General features: G+C 60.0%; 5 protein-coding genes across 5 annotated transcripts; 1 reads left to right on the plus strand and 4 right to left on the minus strand.

The window, feature by feature from the left end:
• Positions 1-51: 51 nt before the first annotated feature.
• On the minus strand, positions 52-3,986 carry BXZ73DRAFT_108666 (uncharacterized protein; the record flags this gene model as incomplete). The annotated part of the gene is made up of 8 exons (XM_048017202.1): positions 52-378; positions 439-1,202; positions 1,259-1,457; positions 1,510-1,686; positions 1,744-2,532; positions 2,588-2,736; positions 2,788-2,916; positions 3,791-3,986. 8 exons carry the CDS (start codon positions 3,984-3,986, stop codon positions 52-54), a joined length of 2,730 nt encoding a protein of 909 aa, XP_047871004.1.
• A 1,235-nt stretch (positions 3,987-5,221) lies between these two features.
• BXZ73DRAFT_93629 (argonaute-like protein) lies at positions 5,222-9,427 on the minus strand (the record flags this gene model as incomplete). Its single annotated transcript, XM_048026690.1, has 19 exons — positions 5,222-5,329; positions 5,374-5,589; positions 5,662-5,864; positions 5,922-5,939; positions 6,002-6,279; positions 6,331-6,423; positions 6,478-6,573; positions 6,627-6,742; positions 6,803-6,867; positions 6,923-7,056; positions 7,117-7,142; positions 7,200-7,304; positions 7,360-7,545; positions 7,601-8,110; positions 8,169-8,232; positions 8,290-8,420; positions 8,478-8,650; positions 8,772-9,098; positions 9,409-9,427. 19 exons carry the CDS (start codon positions 9,425-9,427, stop codon positions 5,222-5,224), a joined length of 2,868 nt encoding a protein of 955 aa, XP_047871005.1.
• Positions 9,428-13,173: 3,746 nt separating this feature from the next.
• Positions 13,174-15,192, plus strand: BXZ73DRAFT_108668 (uncharacterized protein; the record flags this gene model as incomplete). Its single annotated transcript, XM_048017203.1, has 9 exons — positions 13,174-13,223; positions 13,280-13,566; positions 13,615-13,686; positions 13,743-14,149; positions 14,205-14,222; positions 14,281-14,454; positions 14,509-14,598; positions 14,662-14,712; positions 14,770-15,192. The coding sequence occupies 9 exons, from the start codon at positions 13,174-13,176 to the stop codon at positions 15,190-15,192; spliced, it is 1,572 nt and encodes a 523-aa protein (XP_047871006.1).
• A 2,911-nt stretch (positions 15,193-18,103) lies between these two features.
• BXZ73DRAFT_108669 (uncharacterized protein) lies at positions 18,104-18,658 on the minus strand (the record flags this gene model as incomplete). Its single annotated transcript, XM_048017204.1, has 4 exons — positions 18,104-18,262; positions 18,323-18,364; positions 18,418-18,475; positions 18,540-18,658. The coding sequence occupies 4 exons, from the start codon at positions 18,656-18,658 to the stop codon at positions 18,104-18,106; spliced, it is 378 nt and encodes a 125-aa protein (XP_047871007.1).
• Positions 18,659-19,387: 729 nt separating this feature from the next.
• BXZ73DRAFT_108670 (uncharacterized protein) lies at positions 19,388-20,795 on the minus strand (the record flags this gene model as incomplete). Its single annotated transcript, XM_048017205.1, has 4 exons — positions 19,388-19,483; positions 19,690-19,805; positions 20,314-20,653; positions 20,721-20,795. The coding sequence occupies 4 exons, from the start codon at positions 20,793-20,795 to the stop codon at positions 19,388-19,390; spliced, it is 627 nt and encodes a 208-aa protein (XP_047871008.1).
• Positions 20,796-21,012: the final 217 nt, after the last annotated feature.

Here is a 21,012-nt window from a genome sequence, read left to right on the forward strand (position 1 = left end):
TGGGGGAATCATGTGTGAGCGAATACCAGTACAACCACACGGAACCCAGAGCTAGAGCTTCATGAGGCCCTTCATCGCGTTCGCGACCGCGAAGCTCGACTTGGCCATCACCTGCCGGGACTCCTTCGTGATGTCCGCCTGCGCCTGCACCTCGCTCAGCGTGTTCGCGTGCTCGCCGAGCTCGCGGAGGACCTCCTCGCCCTGTGCCCGCGAGCCGGGCGGGAAGTTGTCCTTGCAGACCGCGACGATGCTCGACACGATCGTGATGATCTGCGTCAGGTTCTCGTTCAGGTTCGGCGACGGCGTCGGGCTCCGCACGCCCGAGAGCACGCTCTGGATCGCGTACACGATCGCCTCCGTCTGGGCTTCGAGATACGGCTGGAAGAGAAGGAACACGTCAGCGGTGGATCGAGAGGTCACACAGACATGTCCGCGCACCTTGAGCTCAGCCCAGGCGTCTTCGGGACCCTCTCCTCCCGCCACCGGAATCTCCGCCTTCATCCCATTCGGCCTGCTCTTCTCAGGTGCCGGAGGCGGGGGCGAGCTCGGGTTCGACATGTTCGACGGCGGCCGGCGCGGCGTGACCTTGGGTGACGACGTGGGCGACCCGCGCACGTTGTCGTCTCCCCCACGCGAGCTCGCGCTGCTCCCCGAGCGCTGATGGGTCCCACGAAGTTCCTCCACCGCGCGCAGACTCGGGGTGTACCCGTTGCCGTTCGACGCGGACGCCGCCGTGACCGACGGCGCGAACGCGTCCTGTTCTGCGCGCGTCGCCTTGCGTATGTGGATCGTCTTCCCGATCTCCGTCACCGTGCCCGACACGTGACTGGCGGCGGCGTCGAGCAGCGATACAGGAGCCATACCGGAGCTCGTAGCGTGCGTCTTCACGGCCTGTACGAGGTTGCTGAGCGTCGCGTCCAAGCGTTCGCGGAGTGATTGGAGCGCCTCGAGGTCCACCTCCGCGCGGTCGCGTTGCGGACGGCGCTCGAACGCGCGCACGTCATCGCTGATCGCTGAGGCGGCGTTGACCACCGCCTTCATCGGCTGCAGGACGCGCGTCGGCGCGTTCGAGCGACCCGCGGTCAACAGGCTGTCGATGGAGGAGACGAAGGCAGTGACGTGGATGTCGACCAGGCCGCCCTCGCGCGAGACGGGCAGCTGGTCATCCAGCTTCGGTGCCTGCGTGAACAGCTGCGATGTCGCTGGGGACAACCGCGTCAGGAACGTGGACCAATCAAACAGACGAGAACACACGCACCTTTAGCACTGCGAAGCTCCGTCTTCGCCTGCTCGTACTTGCGTTTGTACTCCTTCACCTGCATCTCTAGGTCCCTGATGAGAGTAATATCGCCGTCTTTAGCCAACAGCAACTCGTCGTTGCGCCGCGACAAATCGGACAGCTCGACCATAAGGCCCTCCATATCGGAACGCAGTTGGTCCAGGATTGCGGAATCAACCTGTTGACATGGGAGTGAGTGATTGAGCGTTGCAGATGGAGGAGGTACTGACGCTGCCGCCACCTCCGCTCGACTCTAGCATCTCGTACCGCTCGCGCAGGTCCTCCATCTCCTCGCGATCTTGGCGTTGTCGTCGCTCCGCGATGTCCCGCTCCCGCGCGCGTTCCTCTTTGAGCGTTTCGAGCTCCTGCTGTAGCGACAGCATGGACGAAGCCTTCTCCTCCGCACGCTGGGTAGATCACGTGGGTGAGGAAGGGGGATGCACGAAGGCATAGAGAAAGCTCACCCTGCGTAGATCAGAGAGTTCCTGCTCCAACGCTCGAACCCGGTTGTCGCCCTCGGCCCACCGTTGCTCCCGCTCCTGCATGTCCTCGAGATCCCGCTCGAGGCCATTAATCTTGGTTTGCATCGTCGCGATCTTGAGCTCATATTCCCTCCGCAGTCGGTCGTCGTCGCCAGCCACGCTCGTCCTGCCTCCAGCCAACCGAGACCCGACGCCCGACCGGTCCGACGCCTGGCTTTGGCGGCTGTACGCGCCGCGATCGTAGTAGTCGTCCCCGCTCCTTCGCCCCACCTCGTCATCGTCTGCCTGCTGCAGCCGTGCGCTGAGTCCACTGAGGCCCGCGAGTCCGCCCTGCGGCGGGCTGCGCGGGCTGTTGTCGTCGTCGCGCTCCGAGTCGCTCGCGCCGCTGGGCCCCCGGCGCGCCGTCCCTTGAGACTCGCGACCGTACGGAACCTCAATCTCTTCCTCGGCAATGGTGGACTTGTTGGGGATGATCATGCCCATACCCGCGGTCGCGCTCTGAGCGTCGCTCGTCACGCTCGTCGACTCGCTGGGCCGCCGTCCGAGAGTGTCTTGCGACGGCCGTCGGCGGTCGGAGCCGGTACGGATGTCTTGTGATGGTTTGCGACGGGAGTAGGAGTCCGCCGTGGACGCGCCGGGCGTGCTGCCACCATAGCCGGAGTCGTTTCCGCGGTCTTCAGACGTGCGCCCGTTACGCGGGAAGTCGGGGGAGGGGTAGTCGTCGTACGTCGAGCCCGGGGATACGGCAGACATGGGGGGTTCGGGTTCGAGCTGGGCATATGCGCTCCATATCATGCAGGAAAGGGATGATACACGGAAAACGCACCTCTTCTTTGAACTCGGGATACCGTCGAGCGAGTTCATAGTAGACGTCGCTCGAGAGATCCTTGAACCGGCCGTTGGGAAGAGTTGCAAGCTTCTGTCGGGCCTGGTTGCGTTTGGGGTGAAAATCGTCTCGGACGGGAAGGAAGGGGACTACATGGGGTCGATGAGAACCCGAGTTGAAAGCATGAGGCGGATACGTACCTTCGTTGTCGGTAGTGTTGTTCTTACGCCGTACTAGCTCATCGTATACATCTGTCGAGAGTTCCTGGAATTGTTGACGGGTGAGACGAGTGAGCTTTTGGCGTGCAGTGGATCGGGAATTGGCGGGCTCTGGGAAGGAGATGATAGTGAGAATCGATTGGCTACGACGGGGCTTGCTTCCGTCATGGCGGACGAGGGGGACAGGGGTACAGACTGGGTACAAGCGCGAAGTCATGAGGGAGTATGAAAGACGAGGCATTTCTATGCTGCACGTAATATCGAACGGCTACGGGGCCTTAGATCGGTCCTGGTACTGAACGCAAGATGTCATGAAGCCGCGACTCCAACGGTCGAGGACTCTACACGGATGGATGCTCGTCGATCTGACCAAATAAGGGAGATTGTGCGCAGGTCATTCTGGATGGTGTGCTCCAAGCGTATCTTGGCCGGGAAGGACAAGGAGATCGGTGCATGGCGCATATTGACGAGTGAGATGACGTAGAGTGTGAGACCTGACCACGACGTCTACAGGCAAGGAACGGAAGTATGCGTCGGGCATTCAAGGAAGCGTCCATTCACCGACAAGACAAAGCTAACATCCATGCCGTTCGAGCATAGCAACAAATCTCGCAGAACGACCATATGCGCAGAGATGACACGAAGATCGCCTTGACGAATGGAATGGTGATGGGTTAGGCTCGTGCGTCGTACCCCGGAGGCGTACACCGACCGACATGATGCAAACAGATGACAGAAAGGACCTCGGTAGGTTGGGGTCGGAGCAGGGCATGAACTGACCGGTTGGTGCTTCAACCGTGCGGTCCCGGGGGCCAGGGAATATGGCCATCGACAGAGCCTGCATCCATGGCATCCCACCATGTCTGGAAGCTCTGAGAAGTGGCGCAGAGAATCGGGGACGTTCGCCTCAAACGATGGGACGATATCGGAAGCAGCGATGTGCATATATGCGGGGCGGGGACGCAGGACGGAGAAGACGACGAACCTTTGGCCAAGTATGATGCAAGATACTGGCTGAGCTCGGCGAAATGGACGCGCGCGACGGCGCGGGGGTCAACGTTTGCAGCCTGGCCCGAACGAGTGTCGAGGAGTGGGCGGTAGGAGTCTGTGCGGTAGTTGGAGATGCCGGAGTAGGTGGTGTTGGTGGGCGAAGCGGCCCTCGTGGACCCGGCGCGGCGCATGTTACGGAAATGGAGGATGAAGAGGCGGTGATGTGGTGAATAGCGTGCACTGTGAGAAGAGAGCGGTCGGAGGCGGACAGGGAGGGGGGGTGCGAGGGCACGGGGAATGGGTGCGGAGGCGGGAGGAGGAGGAGATGCTCAAACGAGGCGCGGGCGTCGGTCTCGGGCGCCCCGCGCCTCCCCGTACCTGGCGCCGGAGTGGCCACTGCCCGTCGCTGCCTCCGACGTCTGTGCTCGCCATCGGAGCCGTCTTGCTCGTTTGCCCACTTCTCTCTCCTGCCCCTCTCTCTGTCTGCTCCCCGTCTCCCGGCCGCTGCTTTCTCTTCGCCGACTCCGCCTGCACGACAGTCTCGCCCTGCGCCTATCAGGCCGTCGCGTTCTGCGCCTTGCCTTGGAAACACGTCTCTTCCAACAAAGCCTTCTGCGCCGTCTCTCTCGCCTGTCACCCGCCTCACCCCCAGGTCACACGTGCGCCCAAATACGACGTTTGTCGCGTGGTGGTTGTACCGCCAAATATCGACGCTTTCACATTTGCAGTCCGGTTCTCCCGTAATGTAGACGGTTATTCTCTACCTTGGCTGCCAGGCGTGTCCACGACCCACCCTTCACAAGACAAGGTCCGTCCGTCTGTTGCCCGGCGTTTGTTTGTTACCATGTCCTGCCCTCACAGATGCTCTCGAGCTATACTCGTCTACTCTATGCATTATACCGAAATCCCCTTTCGTTCCCAGTCGTTGTATGCGCGTTCTACCAGGATCGCGCTCACATAACTTGTGCTATACGTAGTCTCAGTGCAGCGCGAGGTTGCGATATGCGCTTTCTTTGTCGAATGGGCGTACAGGGACTCGCTCAGCCGATGGTCGTCTGTGCAGAAGCGGTCAGATGGCGGAAGCCACGGGATAAGACGAAGTAGCTACATAATTCTATACGTTTCGGACTATGTCAATCAACAGCGACCAAGGTTGAAACGCTCCCTCCGTCCACACCTTGTGTCATGGAGTACATCCACCTCTTCTTCACGTCCTCCAAGTACATTGTTTGAATCAGGCCCCCGTCGTGGCAGCGTTCGGTCACACCAAGCAAAACAAGGCCCGCAACTGATAGACAACTATATTCACATGGCATAGTATATGATATCACAACCCTAGCTGAACAAAGTGCAAGACACATCACAACAAACGATCGTACACTAGATGCGTAACAGGAGCAGATACGAGACCCGGAAGGTAAACTGCTCAGCAGAAGTACATCACCTTGCTGGCTCGGCTGTGCAACGGCTTGAAAGCAGCACGGTACTCTTCCAGCTGCTCGGTCCCGAGAGTCCCTGATTCTTCCAGCGATAGCTGCTGGGTTCCTTCTGGATCGAAGCGGAGCTTCGCCCGCGCACACACCAGGTCCGCATCTGGAACGTCGTCATGCTTGTCAGCCCCGCCGTGTAGCGAGAAGAGTCCGCGCACTCACAGTAAACCGGAGCAGGGATAGATACCGAAAGCGTCGCGCGCGCGAAGACATGGCATAGCGCGAACGACAGCGATTGAATGCTGTCCGGCGTGAACCCGTTCTCGTCGTAGAGGACGGAGTAGTGCGCAGAGCGCGATGTGCCCTGGATTGTGTATACCCGAAAACAACAGATCGCGTCAGCGTGGGTGGTGAAACCAAGGAGCAGCGAGGGTACGTATCCACGGTGGCTTTGGAGGTAAAAGTCGAACTCCAGAGGATGCGTGATATCGTTGTCGACAACGAGACCTGCGGGGCAATTGCCACTGCCGTCCATCTCGTGCCTGCCGGCATCGCTCCGCGGGAAAAACCGGACGTGGTGGCCTTTTGCGACGATTATCAGAGTGATTTTGGGGTTCACGTGTGCCCTCTCGCACGCCCCTACGGAGTGGAAGACGTCAGCCAATCGGGGTGAAATGCGCCTAGAGGATCACTTACTCTTCAGCTGTGGCAGTTCTACGTCACGGCCACGATCCTCATCAGCTCAAAACATCTATAGTACAGTGGCGTTCACTGACCGTAGTCCAGCACCTGTTGGAATTCTCCCTCGGAGACGCCGTCGCGGTAGAAGATAAGCCGCGTCGGCGCGGGTGTCTTCTTCTCGTACACCTGGAAGCTCTTGAAGAATTCGATCTGGCTTGCCGCCATCTCCTCCAGACCATCAATTGTCTCCTGCCTTTCACGTTGCACGCGGCACTCTGCGGTGTACTTTGACACATTAGAGTCGATGTTTCCAACCAACGAGGCGAAGGACGGGCGGCCCTGGGTTCCTGTGGCAGGGTGAGCGATGTCCGCACTGTAGATGGATAAGCTACACCGATGCGTCGAGGTATCACATAACACGTACCCCATGACGATCGTAGGGTTGACGGGATCGTTCAGTACTGGGACCGACCGTCGATCTGCGATCGAGTTGATTCCCCCGAGCTTCACATTGATCCTGGAGATCCGGAGTCAGAACAGCTACAGAACGCGGACGAACGTGAGGGTGTACTTCAAAGAGACGTTGGCATAGTATTGCGGTTTCGCTCCCTTGCACTTCGCGCTGGCGAGGCACTGCGTGGCGACGCCTTGCTTACAGTCACCGAAACTTGCCACCGCAAGGTCAACACATGCAAGACGATATTAGGGAAGGTGACGCACTGCTTCACCGCCGCGTACATGTCCGCAGATAACTGGGGGAGAACGACGACAATCAGGTTGGGGCCGCCCGCGCGTTTGTTCTTAGCCACGCAGTCAGCCCCCGCCTTGTGGAGTTGCTACAAGATCGGCGGTGAGCTGTCGCACATCCCCAGCCCCGTGTGTGTGAGCGCACTCACCTCTGAGATCGATCCGTTGGCTTGATGGTAACGAATAATAGGGTCTTTCTCTGCGACAGTCATGCCTATGTCGCTCCTGCGTTAGTCGGAGTGATTTCCTACTCGCTAGGTGGCGCTCACCAGCAGCTTCAAGGGCTGTGATGAGCCCCTGCACCATCATTCGTGCATCTTGTAACGTGTACCGTTGCTCGCGCTCGTAGATCACGACCGCCCATCTGTTCACCGGCATGGGGCGATAAAACTGTTTGTCAATCCTAGAGTAGTACCGGACATCAGTTCAGTACGTCAAAGAATGGAGCACGCCGGCTGCTTACAGGTTCCACCGCCCACCAGTGGGTTTCTTTAAAAGTACATCGTTAGCAGGAGGTGGATGGCAACGAATTCGCAAGGTGCCTACCGTGGAAGGCATCTTGCTTGTTGGGGAGTATAGAATTGTAGGCGGGTCGAGAACGCGTCCTTTGATAGTGAGGGGATCGTTGCTGGCAAGGTGCATGCCGAATTGCTGCTCGCGTGCTCGTGAGTATGATTGCTGCGCCTCCAAAAAATACCACACATACCCGAACGTACTCGGACTGGCCATAATCCAACACTCCGAGGGCGTTCACAACACTCGCAAGACGTTGCTGAGGAGGCTGGGTGGAGAACTTGACCATCTGATCCGTCTTCTCTGGCGGCAGCTGCTTTCTCAGGATCTGTCCCGGCGGAATGAAGCAGCACTCCATCGGAAACACCCCCGTCCCAATCTACGTGCGGACACCATCAGCTGACATCGGAGCTGCCCTGCACCGGTCTACGCACCTGCACACAGAGTACCCCGGGGTTCTGCACCGTGTAGTTGTGCGCATTCTGGAAATGCTGCGCGACAGAGATTACCTGGCCGGTAGCCAACGTGAACGTGTGCGCGTTTGCACCGAGCCTCGACAGCCCCTGCACGACGCGCGGGTGGCGCCGCGCCTGCGGCCCTTGGGGGACCGTGATCTGAACGCGCACCCCGCGGAAGAACCGCTCTAGTGTGACCCGGTCTCGGTCCGTCAGCGCGCCCGCGGGGGCGGGCACCAGGGCGTGTGCGCCCTGCCTGCCGAGCGCGGCGAGCGCGACTTGGATCATAGGGCCAGGAGCATACATGACGGCCGCGGAGATGTCGACGTTGATGAGCATGCGCCCGATTGCGGGGCGCACCGACTGGAAGTAACCCCGCCACAGGTGCATGCCACTGCCGATGTCGACGGAGCCTTGGTTCGTGAAAAAGGACCGTGTGTTGAATGGATACCTGCTGTACGGCTCCATCCGCACGGCGACGTTGAGAGCCTGCACCAATTTCTGAGTTTGGTACTATGCGTTCGCGAAGGCTCGAAAGGGGGCGTACCGTGATCGCGGTCAAGACGGCCGGCCCTTGCGACTGCTTGCCCTGCAGGAAGCGTGCAAGGACTCTATCGAGTCATCTGCGTCAGCAGCGTCCGAGCGCGATCGAATGGGAATGGACGTACTCTGGATTGATCTCGGCGACGTGCTGCAGCGCCACCGTGTACATGCGAGGCGCACGCGGTGGTCGACCTCCAGGCGCAGGCGCGGCCTGTGCTTCTCCAGCCGAAGGTTGATCGACCAGCGAGAATCTGAACTGATTCAAGACTCGTCAGCTTGCGAGCGCAGAAAACGGACGGGGTGCGATGCTCACTTCGTGGAACTCTCCGGGTGGGTCGAACACGAGTTTACCTGTCGAGTACAAGTTCGCGCGTCCGTCGTACACTGCGCGGGGGGTGAATGTTCCTGGCGCGATCTGCGTTTGGAGTCGGTGGACGATCTCCCTGTTCATGCGCGGAGGGAGAGGCTTCGCGGATCCGGTTATTTCTATTAGGTCGGTATCAGCAACTAGCCTTAAAGACAAAAAAGCCGACTTACTGACTAGAAAACCATCGCGTCCCAAGCTCAGTAAGTAATCAGCATTATGTAGGAGACAGTGCAAGCGTACCGTCATAGTGATGGATGTAGCCCTCTGGGATTGAGACTTCGAAGTGGTTCGTCTTGACGAAAATCTCGCTGCCGCTCGTGCCGAAGCTCGGCCGCTTCACTCCAACAGCGGTTACATGTTCGCCTTGTTCAGGAATTCCTCCCCTCGTTGATGCCGCAGTGACACTACCTCCTCCAGCGGGCGGATAGCTGCCTCGAGTTGAAGGCGAACCCCTTCCGTCGCCTCGTCCCCGCCCACGGCTTACATCACCTCGTCCCCGGCCTCGGTCCCCACTGTCGCCTCGTCCCCGACCTCGGTCTCCACTGTCGCCTCGCCCCCGACCTCGGTCTCCATCCCCTCTCCCTCGCCCTCGGTCCCCGTCCCCTCCCCAGGTGCGAATTCCCCCAGACGTGCCGCTGGCGGAAGAAGCTCCCCGAGATGCACCGCGTCCGCGAGGATGCATGGTAAAAAGAAAAGAAACTGGAGGATATTCTCTTGTGCGGTGGTAGTGCAGATGAAGGGGAGAGAGGCAAGAAAGGATTGCAAAACTTCCGACCGAAGTGGCGTATTTATCGAGGCACTGCGGCAAGGAGTCGAGTCAGCGCCAGACGCTGCAGCAAGGATGCTAGCACGCTGCGGTGCTGACGTGTGGACTCACTGCAGAACCCAATGACCATGTTGGTACGCAGCGGACGCCATTGTGGATGAGGCCACGACAAAATCTGCGGTTGGCGTCAGCGCCTCGGAGAAATGCCGCAGCCGTTGTACACACGTGCGCGACGGAAGGCCAAGCCTCCGAGATGGTTGAACAGCTGCAGCGTGGACGTGCTGCGGTATAATTCTCGGCTAGTTCCAGTCCGAAACATGCGCGATATGATCTCACACTATAAGCTCGAATTCGGGCCAGGCCCCCTGAGCTGGTACCGCTTGCTAGCTCTTGGTGTAAGACTGACGCGGAGGCGTACGTCACCAAATGGCTACAAGTTGAGACCGGCTGCGCGGCGCATGAGTGCGCCGACAGCTCATATCCTTGAGGAAACCACTTCGTCAGCTCGTACCAATTCAGACAAATCTCACTACTCACCGATGAACTGCAGTTTCCCGAACCTGACCGTGCTCGATGTTCATGATGGCGGCCCAGTAGTCAACGTTCGCTGGACGCGACCTTGATGGTGCCGACGATGCGCGCGAACGACTTGTTCTCTGAAGTCGAGGACATTTCTACGGCGTGATTTACGCTTCGCACCACTCTTCCAGGTCGATGGCGATGTCGTATCGCGTGTCCAGGATGTCGGCGAAGCAGACGGAGAGGTCAGGGACAACAGCGATAGTGTCTCGTACGGTTTCTTCAATTGCAGGGGACCGTGAAGGACAGGTCGAGGATCCTCAGCGCATGGCACGCGCCATGTTCTGGACGCGAAACGACGCCCTCCACGACGCTCCTTGAGATCTTCACCTGCACGCGCGATGAGAGTGGGTTCGAAGACCCGAGTGTAAAACAACACATCGTATGTCTGGTGATCCAGCTCCTCCCGTGTTGCGGTGCGACTCGAGCTCTTCGCTCGGAATGCAGCGAGATGCCGCCAATGAACTGTTCGGGTATCTCAGCCGCTGTGCGCACACCACAGAATCTCCGAAGCTGTATGTATATGGCGCACGCAGAGGCCGTGTGGGTCCCCCGGGAGAGAGGATCACGACCAGGACGTGTCTACACGGCGCAGTTTCGCAGCGCTGGCCTCTACAGGCAGAATGAGCGCCAAGAATCGCAATGGCAGAGACGTTGGCGAGACTTGCGTTGCCGAACATGTTGGTGGGGATGAAGGAAGGAAGAACTCACCGAGTGGAAGTGGTGAGTGAGTCCGTACATCACTTGACGTACTCTTCGCCAATGAGCGTGCCAGAGTCTCATCTTGCGTTCCGCAAAGTTATGCGGGATAGAGGCAACGAGGTCAAGATGGTATAGACAGCGGGATTGGCGAAGAGGCGCAAGAGGCGAGCGCGGCGACTGGTCGATCTGTGAGACGGCGAGCACGAGTGAAGCCCTGCGTGGGTAGTACAATTTAAGACACCCGACAATCCTGAGGTGTCGTAGCAGTCATGGAGCAGTCATAGATCATGATCAATTGGCGAGATGAGTGTTTGGAGGTACGGGACGGGTATTCGCGATGGGATGCTGCAAATGATGCAAGTCCTAACCCCGAAATGGGGTTCCCCATGAGGCTGGGTTTATACGCCCTAGCACTGACTGTCGGCGGATCGCTCTCACTCTCATGGCCGTGAAGACGATGGTTACGCAAGATCTAAGAGGGCGTGGTTGGGGCGTAGAGGGGATGACGGCCGATCCGGGACATGGGCAACGGCAGCAAGCGCCCATTCCCCCTTCGAGCCACCGAGGCGGCTTAGCAGCGTTGCCTCTTGCCGTGATCTCCCAATCGACCTCATCCGTCTCTCCCTCGGGGCGCTGGCCCGTTTTGTCCGCTTAAACCCCACGCGCTTCCCTCTCGAGATGAAGGTCCGATATACGCGAAAAGATGACAGTGCACGATTCGCCGCTTGGCAAGGGTTTTTGCGAGCAGCGCTCCACCGGACACATGTTCCAGGAGTTCTTGGGTGGCGGTCAGTTTGTAACGGGAGCGCCGTCTCAGTGCTTTATAAATCGTTTCCCGTCAGTGATTCAGCAAGGCTGGGGGGAGGAGAAGGGGTGACGCTACGCTGTTGATATCGTGAGTATGCTTCACCGTGTGCGTCTGCATTATCCACTCTCAATCAGTCCTGAAGGCCAAGCTCGCAAATGCGGTCACGGACACAGCCATCATTCGCAGTCCCGCCTCCGACTCATGGCTCCTGTCCGCCTCGCCCACCTGTCTCCCTGTAAGAAACAAATGCACACCTTGTGAGCACTAAGCTCCCAGTGTTATCCACACGTTCGCGCTCTGCTACTTACCCGGGCCGTCCGCAGTTACTGATGGCATGGACGGCCTCTCCGCCCATGCGAATCTCTTGTCGTTCGGCCACCAAATCACGACGAGACAGTCTCATCCACGCGAATTCGCGAGTGACTTCGTATGGTGGGCCGTGCAGCGACGCTGGCCGAAATATCCGTATCCAGCGCGGAGTGGACAGTCTCCGCTCCTCGGCCGCACCCCGAGCACTACAACGCAGTTACGCACCGCGCCTCGCGCCGGTAGCCAGCGCGCCGAACCGCGCAGCCAGCCGCTTCCAAACAACCCTCCCGCGATTGCTTTTTGAGATGGTTGTCATTCACGTACTTACTCTGCCAAGGTTTCATCGTCTGTGTGCGCGCTGGTATCTTCCGATACAGGCGATCTTGGTGAGCCTCGTGTGATCCTCCTGTGCCCATCCGTCGTCCGCTGATCGTCAGGCTTTCTAATTCCAGCCCAAGATTCCGTCCTCCTTGCGGCGCGGCGGCCTCGAGGCCTGAAAAAACGCTTCTCACTTACATTTCGCCCGTTCGTATACAGGCCCTGACGTATCATCGTCGAGCTCCCGTCTATTCGTTATTGTGCGTCCACACCCCGTGCTCGCAAATTGAAGGCAATTATAACAGTTACTGACGCACAGTAGTACAGAGCCTCCCATTGTCACGAGCGGAACAAGAATCCTGGCCTGTTCAGGCCTCTTTTCCGGGTAATGGGCCTCTTGCCAATAGACACCGCTTCGAATGCACACGACATGGTTCCCCTCCGTTTTCTCATCCGTCTGTTGCAACTTAAAGCCATCTTCTCTTCAGAATTAGACGAGTATCGCGAAGTTATGGCAAGCACCCTGACGATGTCCACTCCGTCTACGCATGGCCATCGCTAGAGAATACAATCTCGACCTCTGATCTCCCGCGACGGTGTGTTGCCTTCTGGATGTTCTCCACTTGACCCCGCATACCCCACTTTAGTCACCGCCCCGGGCTCAGCCTGTGGTCCACGGAAGCGGCTTCAAGACCGCAAGGGATTGCTGTGGGCCGAGGAAGTTTTGGGGGACAAAACTAAACAGCCCGTGTTATGGAAGCCAACTGGAATGTCGTCGTGAAGACCTACTAGCAGCGGGTGGCTCCCGACGTCACGTCAGTCACCTGCGAGTGCGTACGTACGACGGATGATAAAATGGTTAGGTTAGCCCGATTATGGTAATCGTCCCCATAGCCGTGTCCCGCTGTCCGACTTGCGCGAGCTACTCGGACGTTCTCTTCGCATCCCAGCTCAGAGAACGGTGACTGATTCTAGTATATATACTGGCCCGGGCTCCAAAGAACGCAATTCCTCCCTTTCCCTCGAGCTCACCTGTGCCCAACCGCCCGTACGTATCGTCTCTCCTCTTCTCTTTCTCTAGGTGTTCTATTATCAATCGCCGACACCCGTCACTTGGGACGACGACCTCCAAGACCGAGACAGAGGGCGAGCTCGTCGCCATGCCCATCGACAGTCCACCCGCCCAACCGCGCTTCCGCCTGGCCATCGTGTGCGTCCCCCTCGTTTCTCCGTCTCATTTCTCGCCTGATGTGTCCTGCTTCTCAGCGGTGCCGGAATAGCAGGCCTCACGCTCGCGATCGCGCTCGGGCGATTTGACGATCCGGCGTCGCCCATTGAGATCGACATATATGAGTCCGGGCCCGAGATCACGACTGTTGGTGCGGGCATATCCGTCTGGCCGCGGACGTGGGCAATCATGCGAAGGCTCGGACTACACGACGAGCTCATGCAGGAAGCGGTGAAAGGCAGGGGGGAGACGAAGAAGAACCAACACGAAGCGAGCACTCTACATCAAGCGGGCGGGGATGATGGAGACTGCGAGGGGACATGGAGTAAGTCCACAGTGCATACACCACAGAAGGTGCTGAGATCCGCTCCAGGACCGGCCTTCGTGTGCCGCAAGTCGGACTGGCCGCGCGAGGGCTTCGAGTTCGGGCGCATCATGGTCCCAGGTCGGTCCCCCTCCTCTCCCGCTTGCTCTCTTCCACGCTTACACTCGCCCGCACAGATGGCGCGACCACGATGCACCGCGCCAACATGGTCCGCGTCCTCGTCCGCCACCTCCCCGCGCACTGCACCGTCCACACCACCAAGCGCCTCGTCTCCTACAACCCTCCCTCGCGATCCTCCACGGCCACCAGCGGCGCATACACCCTGCACTTCGCCGATGGTACCCACGCATCGGCTGACGTCCTCGTCGGCGCGGACGGGATCAAGTCCGCGGTGCGCAGCGCCATGTACACGCACGCGCACGCTCGCGATTGCGACAGCACACCCATTGCGGCATGCGCGCGCTGTGCGCGCTCCCGCCCGAAGTGGACGGGCACGGTCGCGTATCGGTACTTGATCCCGACGGAGCGACTGCGTGCGGTTAACCCCGCGCACCACGCGCTGCATGTGAGGGCACCGATGAGCGTGAGTGCTGGTCTGGCTGCCGTCGTCTTGTTTGAGGCTGACGCGCTGTCTGCAGTACTCTGGCAAAGGGAAGGTACGCGCTCACAAATCTACAGGGAAGACTCGCGCAGGTGGCTGATTTCGCGAGAAAGCATATCATCACGTTCCCGATCTCGCACGGGCAGTATCTCAACTGGATCGGCTTCGTGACGCGGCCCGGGAAAGAGGGCACCGAGTACCCGCACAAGTGGGTGCTCGACGCGGACCAGGACCACGTCGTGCGCGAGTTCACGGGCTGGGAGCCCGAGGTCGACCAGATGATCGCCGTGCGTCTCCCTCTCCTCGCGCGTTCCGCGCGCATAGCTGATTCACTCACGCAGTGCGTGGAAGACCCGAAGCTGTGGGCGATCCACGACATCGAAGACCTCCCGTTCTCCGTTTCCGGCAGAGTCGCCCTGATCGGAGACGCGGTGCGTGCAGCATCACCGTGCCTCTGGACGCGCACGCCCACTCACCCAGCCGCGCTCTCGCAGGTGCACGCCATGACGACCCACCTGGGCGCAGGCGGCGGCCAAGCGATCGAGGTCAGTGCGCTCCGTCCCCCTCCTACCTGTCGGGTGCTGAGCGCCATGCCCACGCAGGATGCGTACCTCCTCGGCACCCTCCTCACCGACCCGCGCGCCTCCCCGTCGCGCCTCCTGCGCGTGCTGGAGATCTACCAGGCCGTCCGACTCCCCTTCGCACGCGCCGTCGTCCAGAACGCGCGCACGGTCGGGCTCATGTACGAGTTCAACTCGCCCGGGCTGTACGCCGCGGACCCCGCGCACGGCGAGCCGACAGCGGTGGGCGTGCGCTCAGGGGAGAAGGACCGCGGGCGCGAGGCGGCTGCGGACGTTGACGTGGACGGGCTGAAGCGGCGGTTGGGCGAGCTCGATCGCGCGATCTGTGAGATGTGGCAGTGGCAGTGGAAGGAGAAGGTGGAGGAGCAGTGGGAGGAGGCAGGGCGCATGATGGACGAGCTGGAGGGCCGTGCGGCTCCTCCTCATCGGCGATTGGAGAGGTAGTGTGTCGTCGCATGAGCTGTGGCACGCTGCGCGCGGCCTGGTATGTACCGGTGCAGTCGGGCCGACGGCGCGGCGGAAGTGGTACAAAGATTTCACTAGTCCTGTCAGACTGGCATGCTTCTACGTAGTGTTATAGTCTAGCACAAGACGAGTACGCTCAACGAATCCCCGCTTCATCACCAAGACTGGCCCCGCGACCTGCCGACTCTCAATCTCCTGTCGGCGCCCCACCGTGACCGCCATCCTCGTACTGGGTGTGCCGCGTGCGGATCTCAAGGTCCTCGTAGTGCGTCTTGACGCGCGCCTCCACTGCGGGGTCCTTGCTTCAAAGGGCGGGGCTTGTAGAGTCGGACAGCAGTATGTGGCGCTGCCAGCACTCCATCTCGTGCTCGGCGCGAGGCTTCAGAACCACCCACGCGATCTCACGCAAGATCGCGACCCCAAAACAAAGGATCCGGTGCGGTCGAACGCAACGGAAACCTTGACGAGAGAGCCGCCCATCTCCATAAATCTGACTCAGTGAATCAGCGCCACTGGATGTCGGGATGCGCTAGGAAGAAGGTTCCGGAGAGGACGGTATGAGTGGACGCGCGGCGGGACGGGGAAGGCGGCGGACCTGTAGCAAGATACGAAGCCAAGTATTTCCTGAGCGTGGCGAAGTGGGGGCGGGGAGCGACGCCGAGGCCTGGCGAGCCGGTTCGATCGTCCGTGTGGCAAATCAACCAACGTGGCAAAGCAACTAGGGGAAGGGATGAGTCTCGAGAAGCTTTCCGGGCCCGGAGTTAACAAGTCGCATTGATAAAAATAGACGAAGCTTGGGATTGTGGTTAAAATGTGGAAGGTGAATGTATGGAGGAGGATGGAGGAGAGAGACGTACGGATGCGAGACAGCGACAAGACAGCAGGTAGGCTGCACAGCGTGAAGGGAACTCTGGTTTGCGGGCGAGGAGAGCGTCAGACGAGCAAGCAGGGTTAGAGGATGTGAACTCACGTAGCGAGCGTTGGCTCGGAGAGATGCGCACGGCACAAAATCGCACGTCCTCATGATCGCCTGCTGCCTGACGTCGTCGACAGTGTTGAACGGCAGTGGAGAAGGCGCTGGGGTGCCAAAGAACCATAGCCGCGGTGGGGTCCGACAAGGGTGGCAGACAGGCGGTCTGCTCGATAGGAAATGCTTGGGCGTCGCGAAGAAAAGAAGGGTGTTACGCGCGAGGTGATGAGCCTGCTGAAGTGCCGTGGTAGTGAGTAAACCGGAGGGAAATGGTGGAGCAGAAGGCGGCATGCGCACGAACGACTTGTTTTCTGAGGTCGAGGACATTCCTATGGTGCCTCTCAGCGGAGCACTTTGCAATTGGTGCTTCATATTGCTCTTCCACGTCGATGACGATGTCGTCGCGCGCGGGTCTGGGACGACAGTGTTGCAGGGGACCGCGGAGGACAGGTCGAGTGTCCTCAGCGCATGACACGCGCCATGCTCTGGACGGGAAGCGACGCCCTCCACGACGCTTGTCGAGATCTTCACCTGCACGCGCGCGATGAGAGTGGGTTCAAAGACCCGAGGGTAAAATAACGCACCGTATGCCCGGCGATCTAGCTTCTCCCCTGTTGCGATGCGGCTCGAGCTCTTTTTCCCGCTCGCTCGGAGATGCAGCGAGATGCCGCCAATGAGCTCGTCCCAAGCTGCAGAGTATATCTCTGGTGCGCGCAGAGGCGATACAGGTATTCCGACGCGCACGACTTGTCTACGCGTCTGAGTCCGTACGCTCGGGCAGCCCTGACCTTTACGAGAAGAATGAGCGACAAGAATCGCAGTGGCCGAGAAATGTTGGCGAGACTTGTGTTGCTGGACATGTTGGTGGGGATAGAGGAAGGAAGAACTCACCGAGTGGAAGTGGTAAGTGAGCCCGTACACCACTTGGCGTACTCTTCGTGGACGAGGGGCGACCATGAACGCTTCAGAGTCGCATCTTGCGCTTCGAAAAGTCATGCGGGATAGAGGCAGCAAGGTCGAGATGGGATAGACGGCGAGGTTGTCGAAGAGAGTGCGAGAGGCGAACGTGGGGGCTGGTCGATCCGTGAGACGGCGAGCACGAAGGAAGCCTCGGGTGGGCAGTAAACTTGGAAAGAACTTGACCATTGTGGGGGCTCGTAGCAGACACAAAGCAGCCATGGAGCATAGATCGGCGAGATGGGTGTTTGGAGGTACGCGACAGTATTCGCGGTGGGCTGCCAGGGAGGAAGAGATGCAAGACCTAACCCTGGGACGAGGTTCCCTAAAAGGCTGAGTTTATCGCGCGCCGAAGGACTCTCGTCGGATCGCTCTCACTGAGAGTGACTCACTCTCATGACTGAAAAGTCGTTGACATCACCCACATTCAACGTTGAAGAAGCTGCAGTTGCCAGTCTGCATTCTGCTCACCACCTCGTATTCTCATCCTATGCTCGCACACGAGATTGTTGGCCTTGTTAGCGTCGTCGACCACTACGCGCTCTTCGCGCTGCACGCCTGCCGCGTCCGGCCTCACACCCGTCATTCAAGTCAACAGCGGAAACATTGTCCCAGTGCCGCAATCTAGTACGAGGTCGCGCTCGCGAAGAACGTGTTGACGTTGAGTGGGTAGTGTGAAAATGGTTCCATGCGTGCGGCGAATTTAGAGCCCGACGTCGCTCGAAAGCAAAGAGTTGTATACCTAACCAACCTTGATCGGCGCATCTTTCCGCGTACGTCTGCGACAGACTTATGCCCCACGATCCGGAGCCCGAAATCGAACCCGACGAGGATCGTCTTTATCACCGCCTGGACGCCCTGCTGCCCGGCGATCACAGGCCGGTACGCGTGCGCCCGACCGACTGCGGCGCGGGGGAGCCGTCCTCAGCACTCGCCAAGACGGAAGACGGAGGGGAGGTGGACTCACATAAGACGGTATGCGCCCCGAGGAGCGATCGCGGGGAAGATGTCCCCATCGGAGCGGATGCCGCCGTCCACGGGTACGGCGAACTCGTTCGACGCCTGCGGGGACTTGACTTCGGGCGACTGCATTATGCGCTCGAGCGCGGGGGACTTCTGGGGCTAACTTGATTACGATGCGCACGAGGGAGACGGGAGGAAGGATATACCATGGTTCGGGACAATGGTCTCGTTGATACCCTCGTCAATTAAGATATCCATAACCTGAGCACAGAGAGATCGGTGTACGCTCGATAAGTAGAGATACGAAGACGTACCTCGGGAGTGAGGATGCCCTTTGAAGACCAACGGCCCCACCCAATGCTTGCGCATGCCCTGAATGTTATCCCACGTCCTGGATATTTCATTCACTGCTTCGCTATTCCACGCCGCCGCAGACCTTAGCAAGTTGATAAGTGCGTCACCGGCCTCGACAAGCTTGTCGACCTCTGCCAGATCATATCGGATCGCAAGGGTCTCGTGTGCATCGAGGCCACGGAGCCGCGAGTCGTCATGCATCCCATGTATTGGGATACGCTCTGGGTTCCGCGTCGGCGAGACACCACGAGATGGCTGCATCAGTAATTCTGCACAGCTCCTGGAGGCCTTGAGATCCTTGGCGCCCTAATTCCAGGGTTTCCAGGACTCGCCAGGACACCTGGAAACACACGGGTGGTCAAGCTGGCGCTGTGCACTACCTGCGGGCATAGTATGGCCCTGAGGTCTTCGACTCATGTACTTAATGATTATTTGCAGCTATATACACATAATTCTATGTGGTCGTCGAGTTCCTGGCCTTATGTGCGCACACGGTCCAGGCTAGCACCGTGTTAGTGCCCGCAACAACGACAACCATGGCAAGCACGGTGCGCCACTCTCCGGGCGGAGCGCCCTCTCGGTGCTCGCGCTCGTTGGGCACCCAGAGAGGACGAGCGGGTCCGTGTCCACGCTCCTGCTCGAGTGGTGCATCGGCACGACTACGCTTGTGCCAACTGCGCTCACCACCGTCTCCTGCGGGCCCGTTCGGGCGCGGCTGCGGGCGTGCCGACCGGTCCAACTGCGCGGACGAGCTGAGCCTGTAGTGCATGACGTCGGAATGATGCTTGGGGGGAGCTCGGAGCCCGTCCCGGGCGCGTGGCCCGTCATTGGGAACGGGTCACGGAGCGGGGGGAGTAAGAGTGTGGGCGGCTCGGTGGTACCATCGATCATGGCAGTGTGGAAAAGTGGGCGGAGTCGGGGACGACTGAGCTAATAGGGCGCCGGGGGTGGGAGCTCGAAACCCTGGTGCTTGACGAAGACAACGAGGAGGAGCTTAACGGCGAGGATGGCGAGGGCGACGAGGGGCTAGGCGATGCGGACAGGATCGCCAAAGCGGGTGAACTCGTGGGTGAGATACTTGGGCTCGCGGTGGTGCGGGGTCTCGACCGAGTGCTGTGGTAGGTGGTCGGGTCGTCGTGCTCACGACCTCGCCTGCGCAACACGGTGTCCTGCTTCCACATACGTGCACTTCGAGAGACGTCTGTCCGACGCGAAGCCACGACGGTGGTCACCACATTCGTGGCCGCAACGACGAAGACCGTGATGGCCACAGGTGCACCGCTCTCCAGGCAGAGCGTCGCCCCCGTGCTCGCGCTCGTCGGGCGCGCCGCGAGGAGGACGAGCGAGTCTGCAAACAAGCTCGCTCCAAAGACGCGGACCGCGGCTAGGCTGCGCCGGGGCGGAGAAGGCCAAGGTACGACGGTCGGACGAGACAGCGAGACAGCGGGCGAGGCGTGCAAGTGCAACAACCCGAATTGTCCACCGTCCGGGATTACGATGTGCGCCCCCAGAGAAGCTCCGCCTCCACCGGCCGGCAAACGGCGCGCCACGCCGGCGCGGCGATGGCGATGTCGCATCCGTGGCGGTCGTGCTCGTTGCACTTGAACCATTTTCGATGCCAGCGCCGAGCTTGACGTACAGCGTATTTCAAGTGGCGGGGATGTTGCCGCAGAGTATCAAGACACGGAGTGTTCACTTGGTGGAGGGCGAGGAGCGGACTCAGCGTCATCCTCGACGACCGGGACGTCCACGGGCGGCCAGCGCGCACCGCGTCCACCCTCCAGCTCGAGTGGTGCGTCGGCACAACGACGCTCGCACCTGTCGTGCTCATCGTTCGGGCGCGGCTGCGGCTGTACCGAGCTGTCCCGGACGGCGCGGGCGACTGCCCGTGGACGTCGAGTTGATGGTGCTCGGGACGAGCTCGGTGCGCGTCCCGGCCCGTGTGTAGGCCATCATCGGGGACGGGTTACAAAGCGTCGGTGGGGGCGAGGGTGTGCGCTGGCCGCTGGGGGCACGGGTGGCGTCGATCGCAGCGTTGACGGAGAAGTGGGGGGAGAGTAGGGTGGTCGGCTGGCATTGGGGCGGAGTGCGCTCAGGTGGCCTCAAGCAGGGTGAGTAGTGCGGCCGGGCCTTCAAAGGACTGTCTACCGCCTCGCGCGCGAGTCGCGTCTGCTCCTTGGTCGACGGCTTGGAGAGCTGGGTGAGGTGGTTGAGCAGCAAACGGGCGTCGCTAGAGAGGATGAGACCGTGGGCGGCAGTTGACGGCGGCGAGGGAGAGAGCTTGAGCTTGAAACGCGTTGCGCGAGTCCTTGGGTTCGAGCGCCGTGTTCGACGTCATTGAGGGCCCAGAGGAGGGTGTGAATGGCGGAAGCGAGGACCGGTGTGCCAGTGCCACCTTGGTCGGCTGGTGCACAAGCTGTTGGAGCCGGTGTTAAGAGATGTCCAAGGTCAAGCAATGAAGGGGTGGCTCGTACGCGATGACACCACACTTGTCCTTGTCAATGTAGTGCACCATTCGGATTATGTGCTTGGTTTCCCATGAAGAGCGGCACCGT

The sequence above is a fragment of the Epithele typhae genome, assembly GCF_022376455.1.
Source record: "Epithele typhae strain CBS 203.58 chromosome Unknown BXZ73scaffold_178, whole genome shotgun sequence".
Taxonomy (NCBI): Eukaryota; Fungi; Basidiomycota; class Agaricomycetes; order Polyporales; family Epitheliaceae; genus Epithele; species Epithele typhae.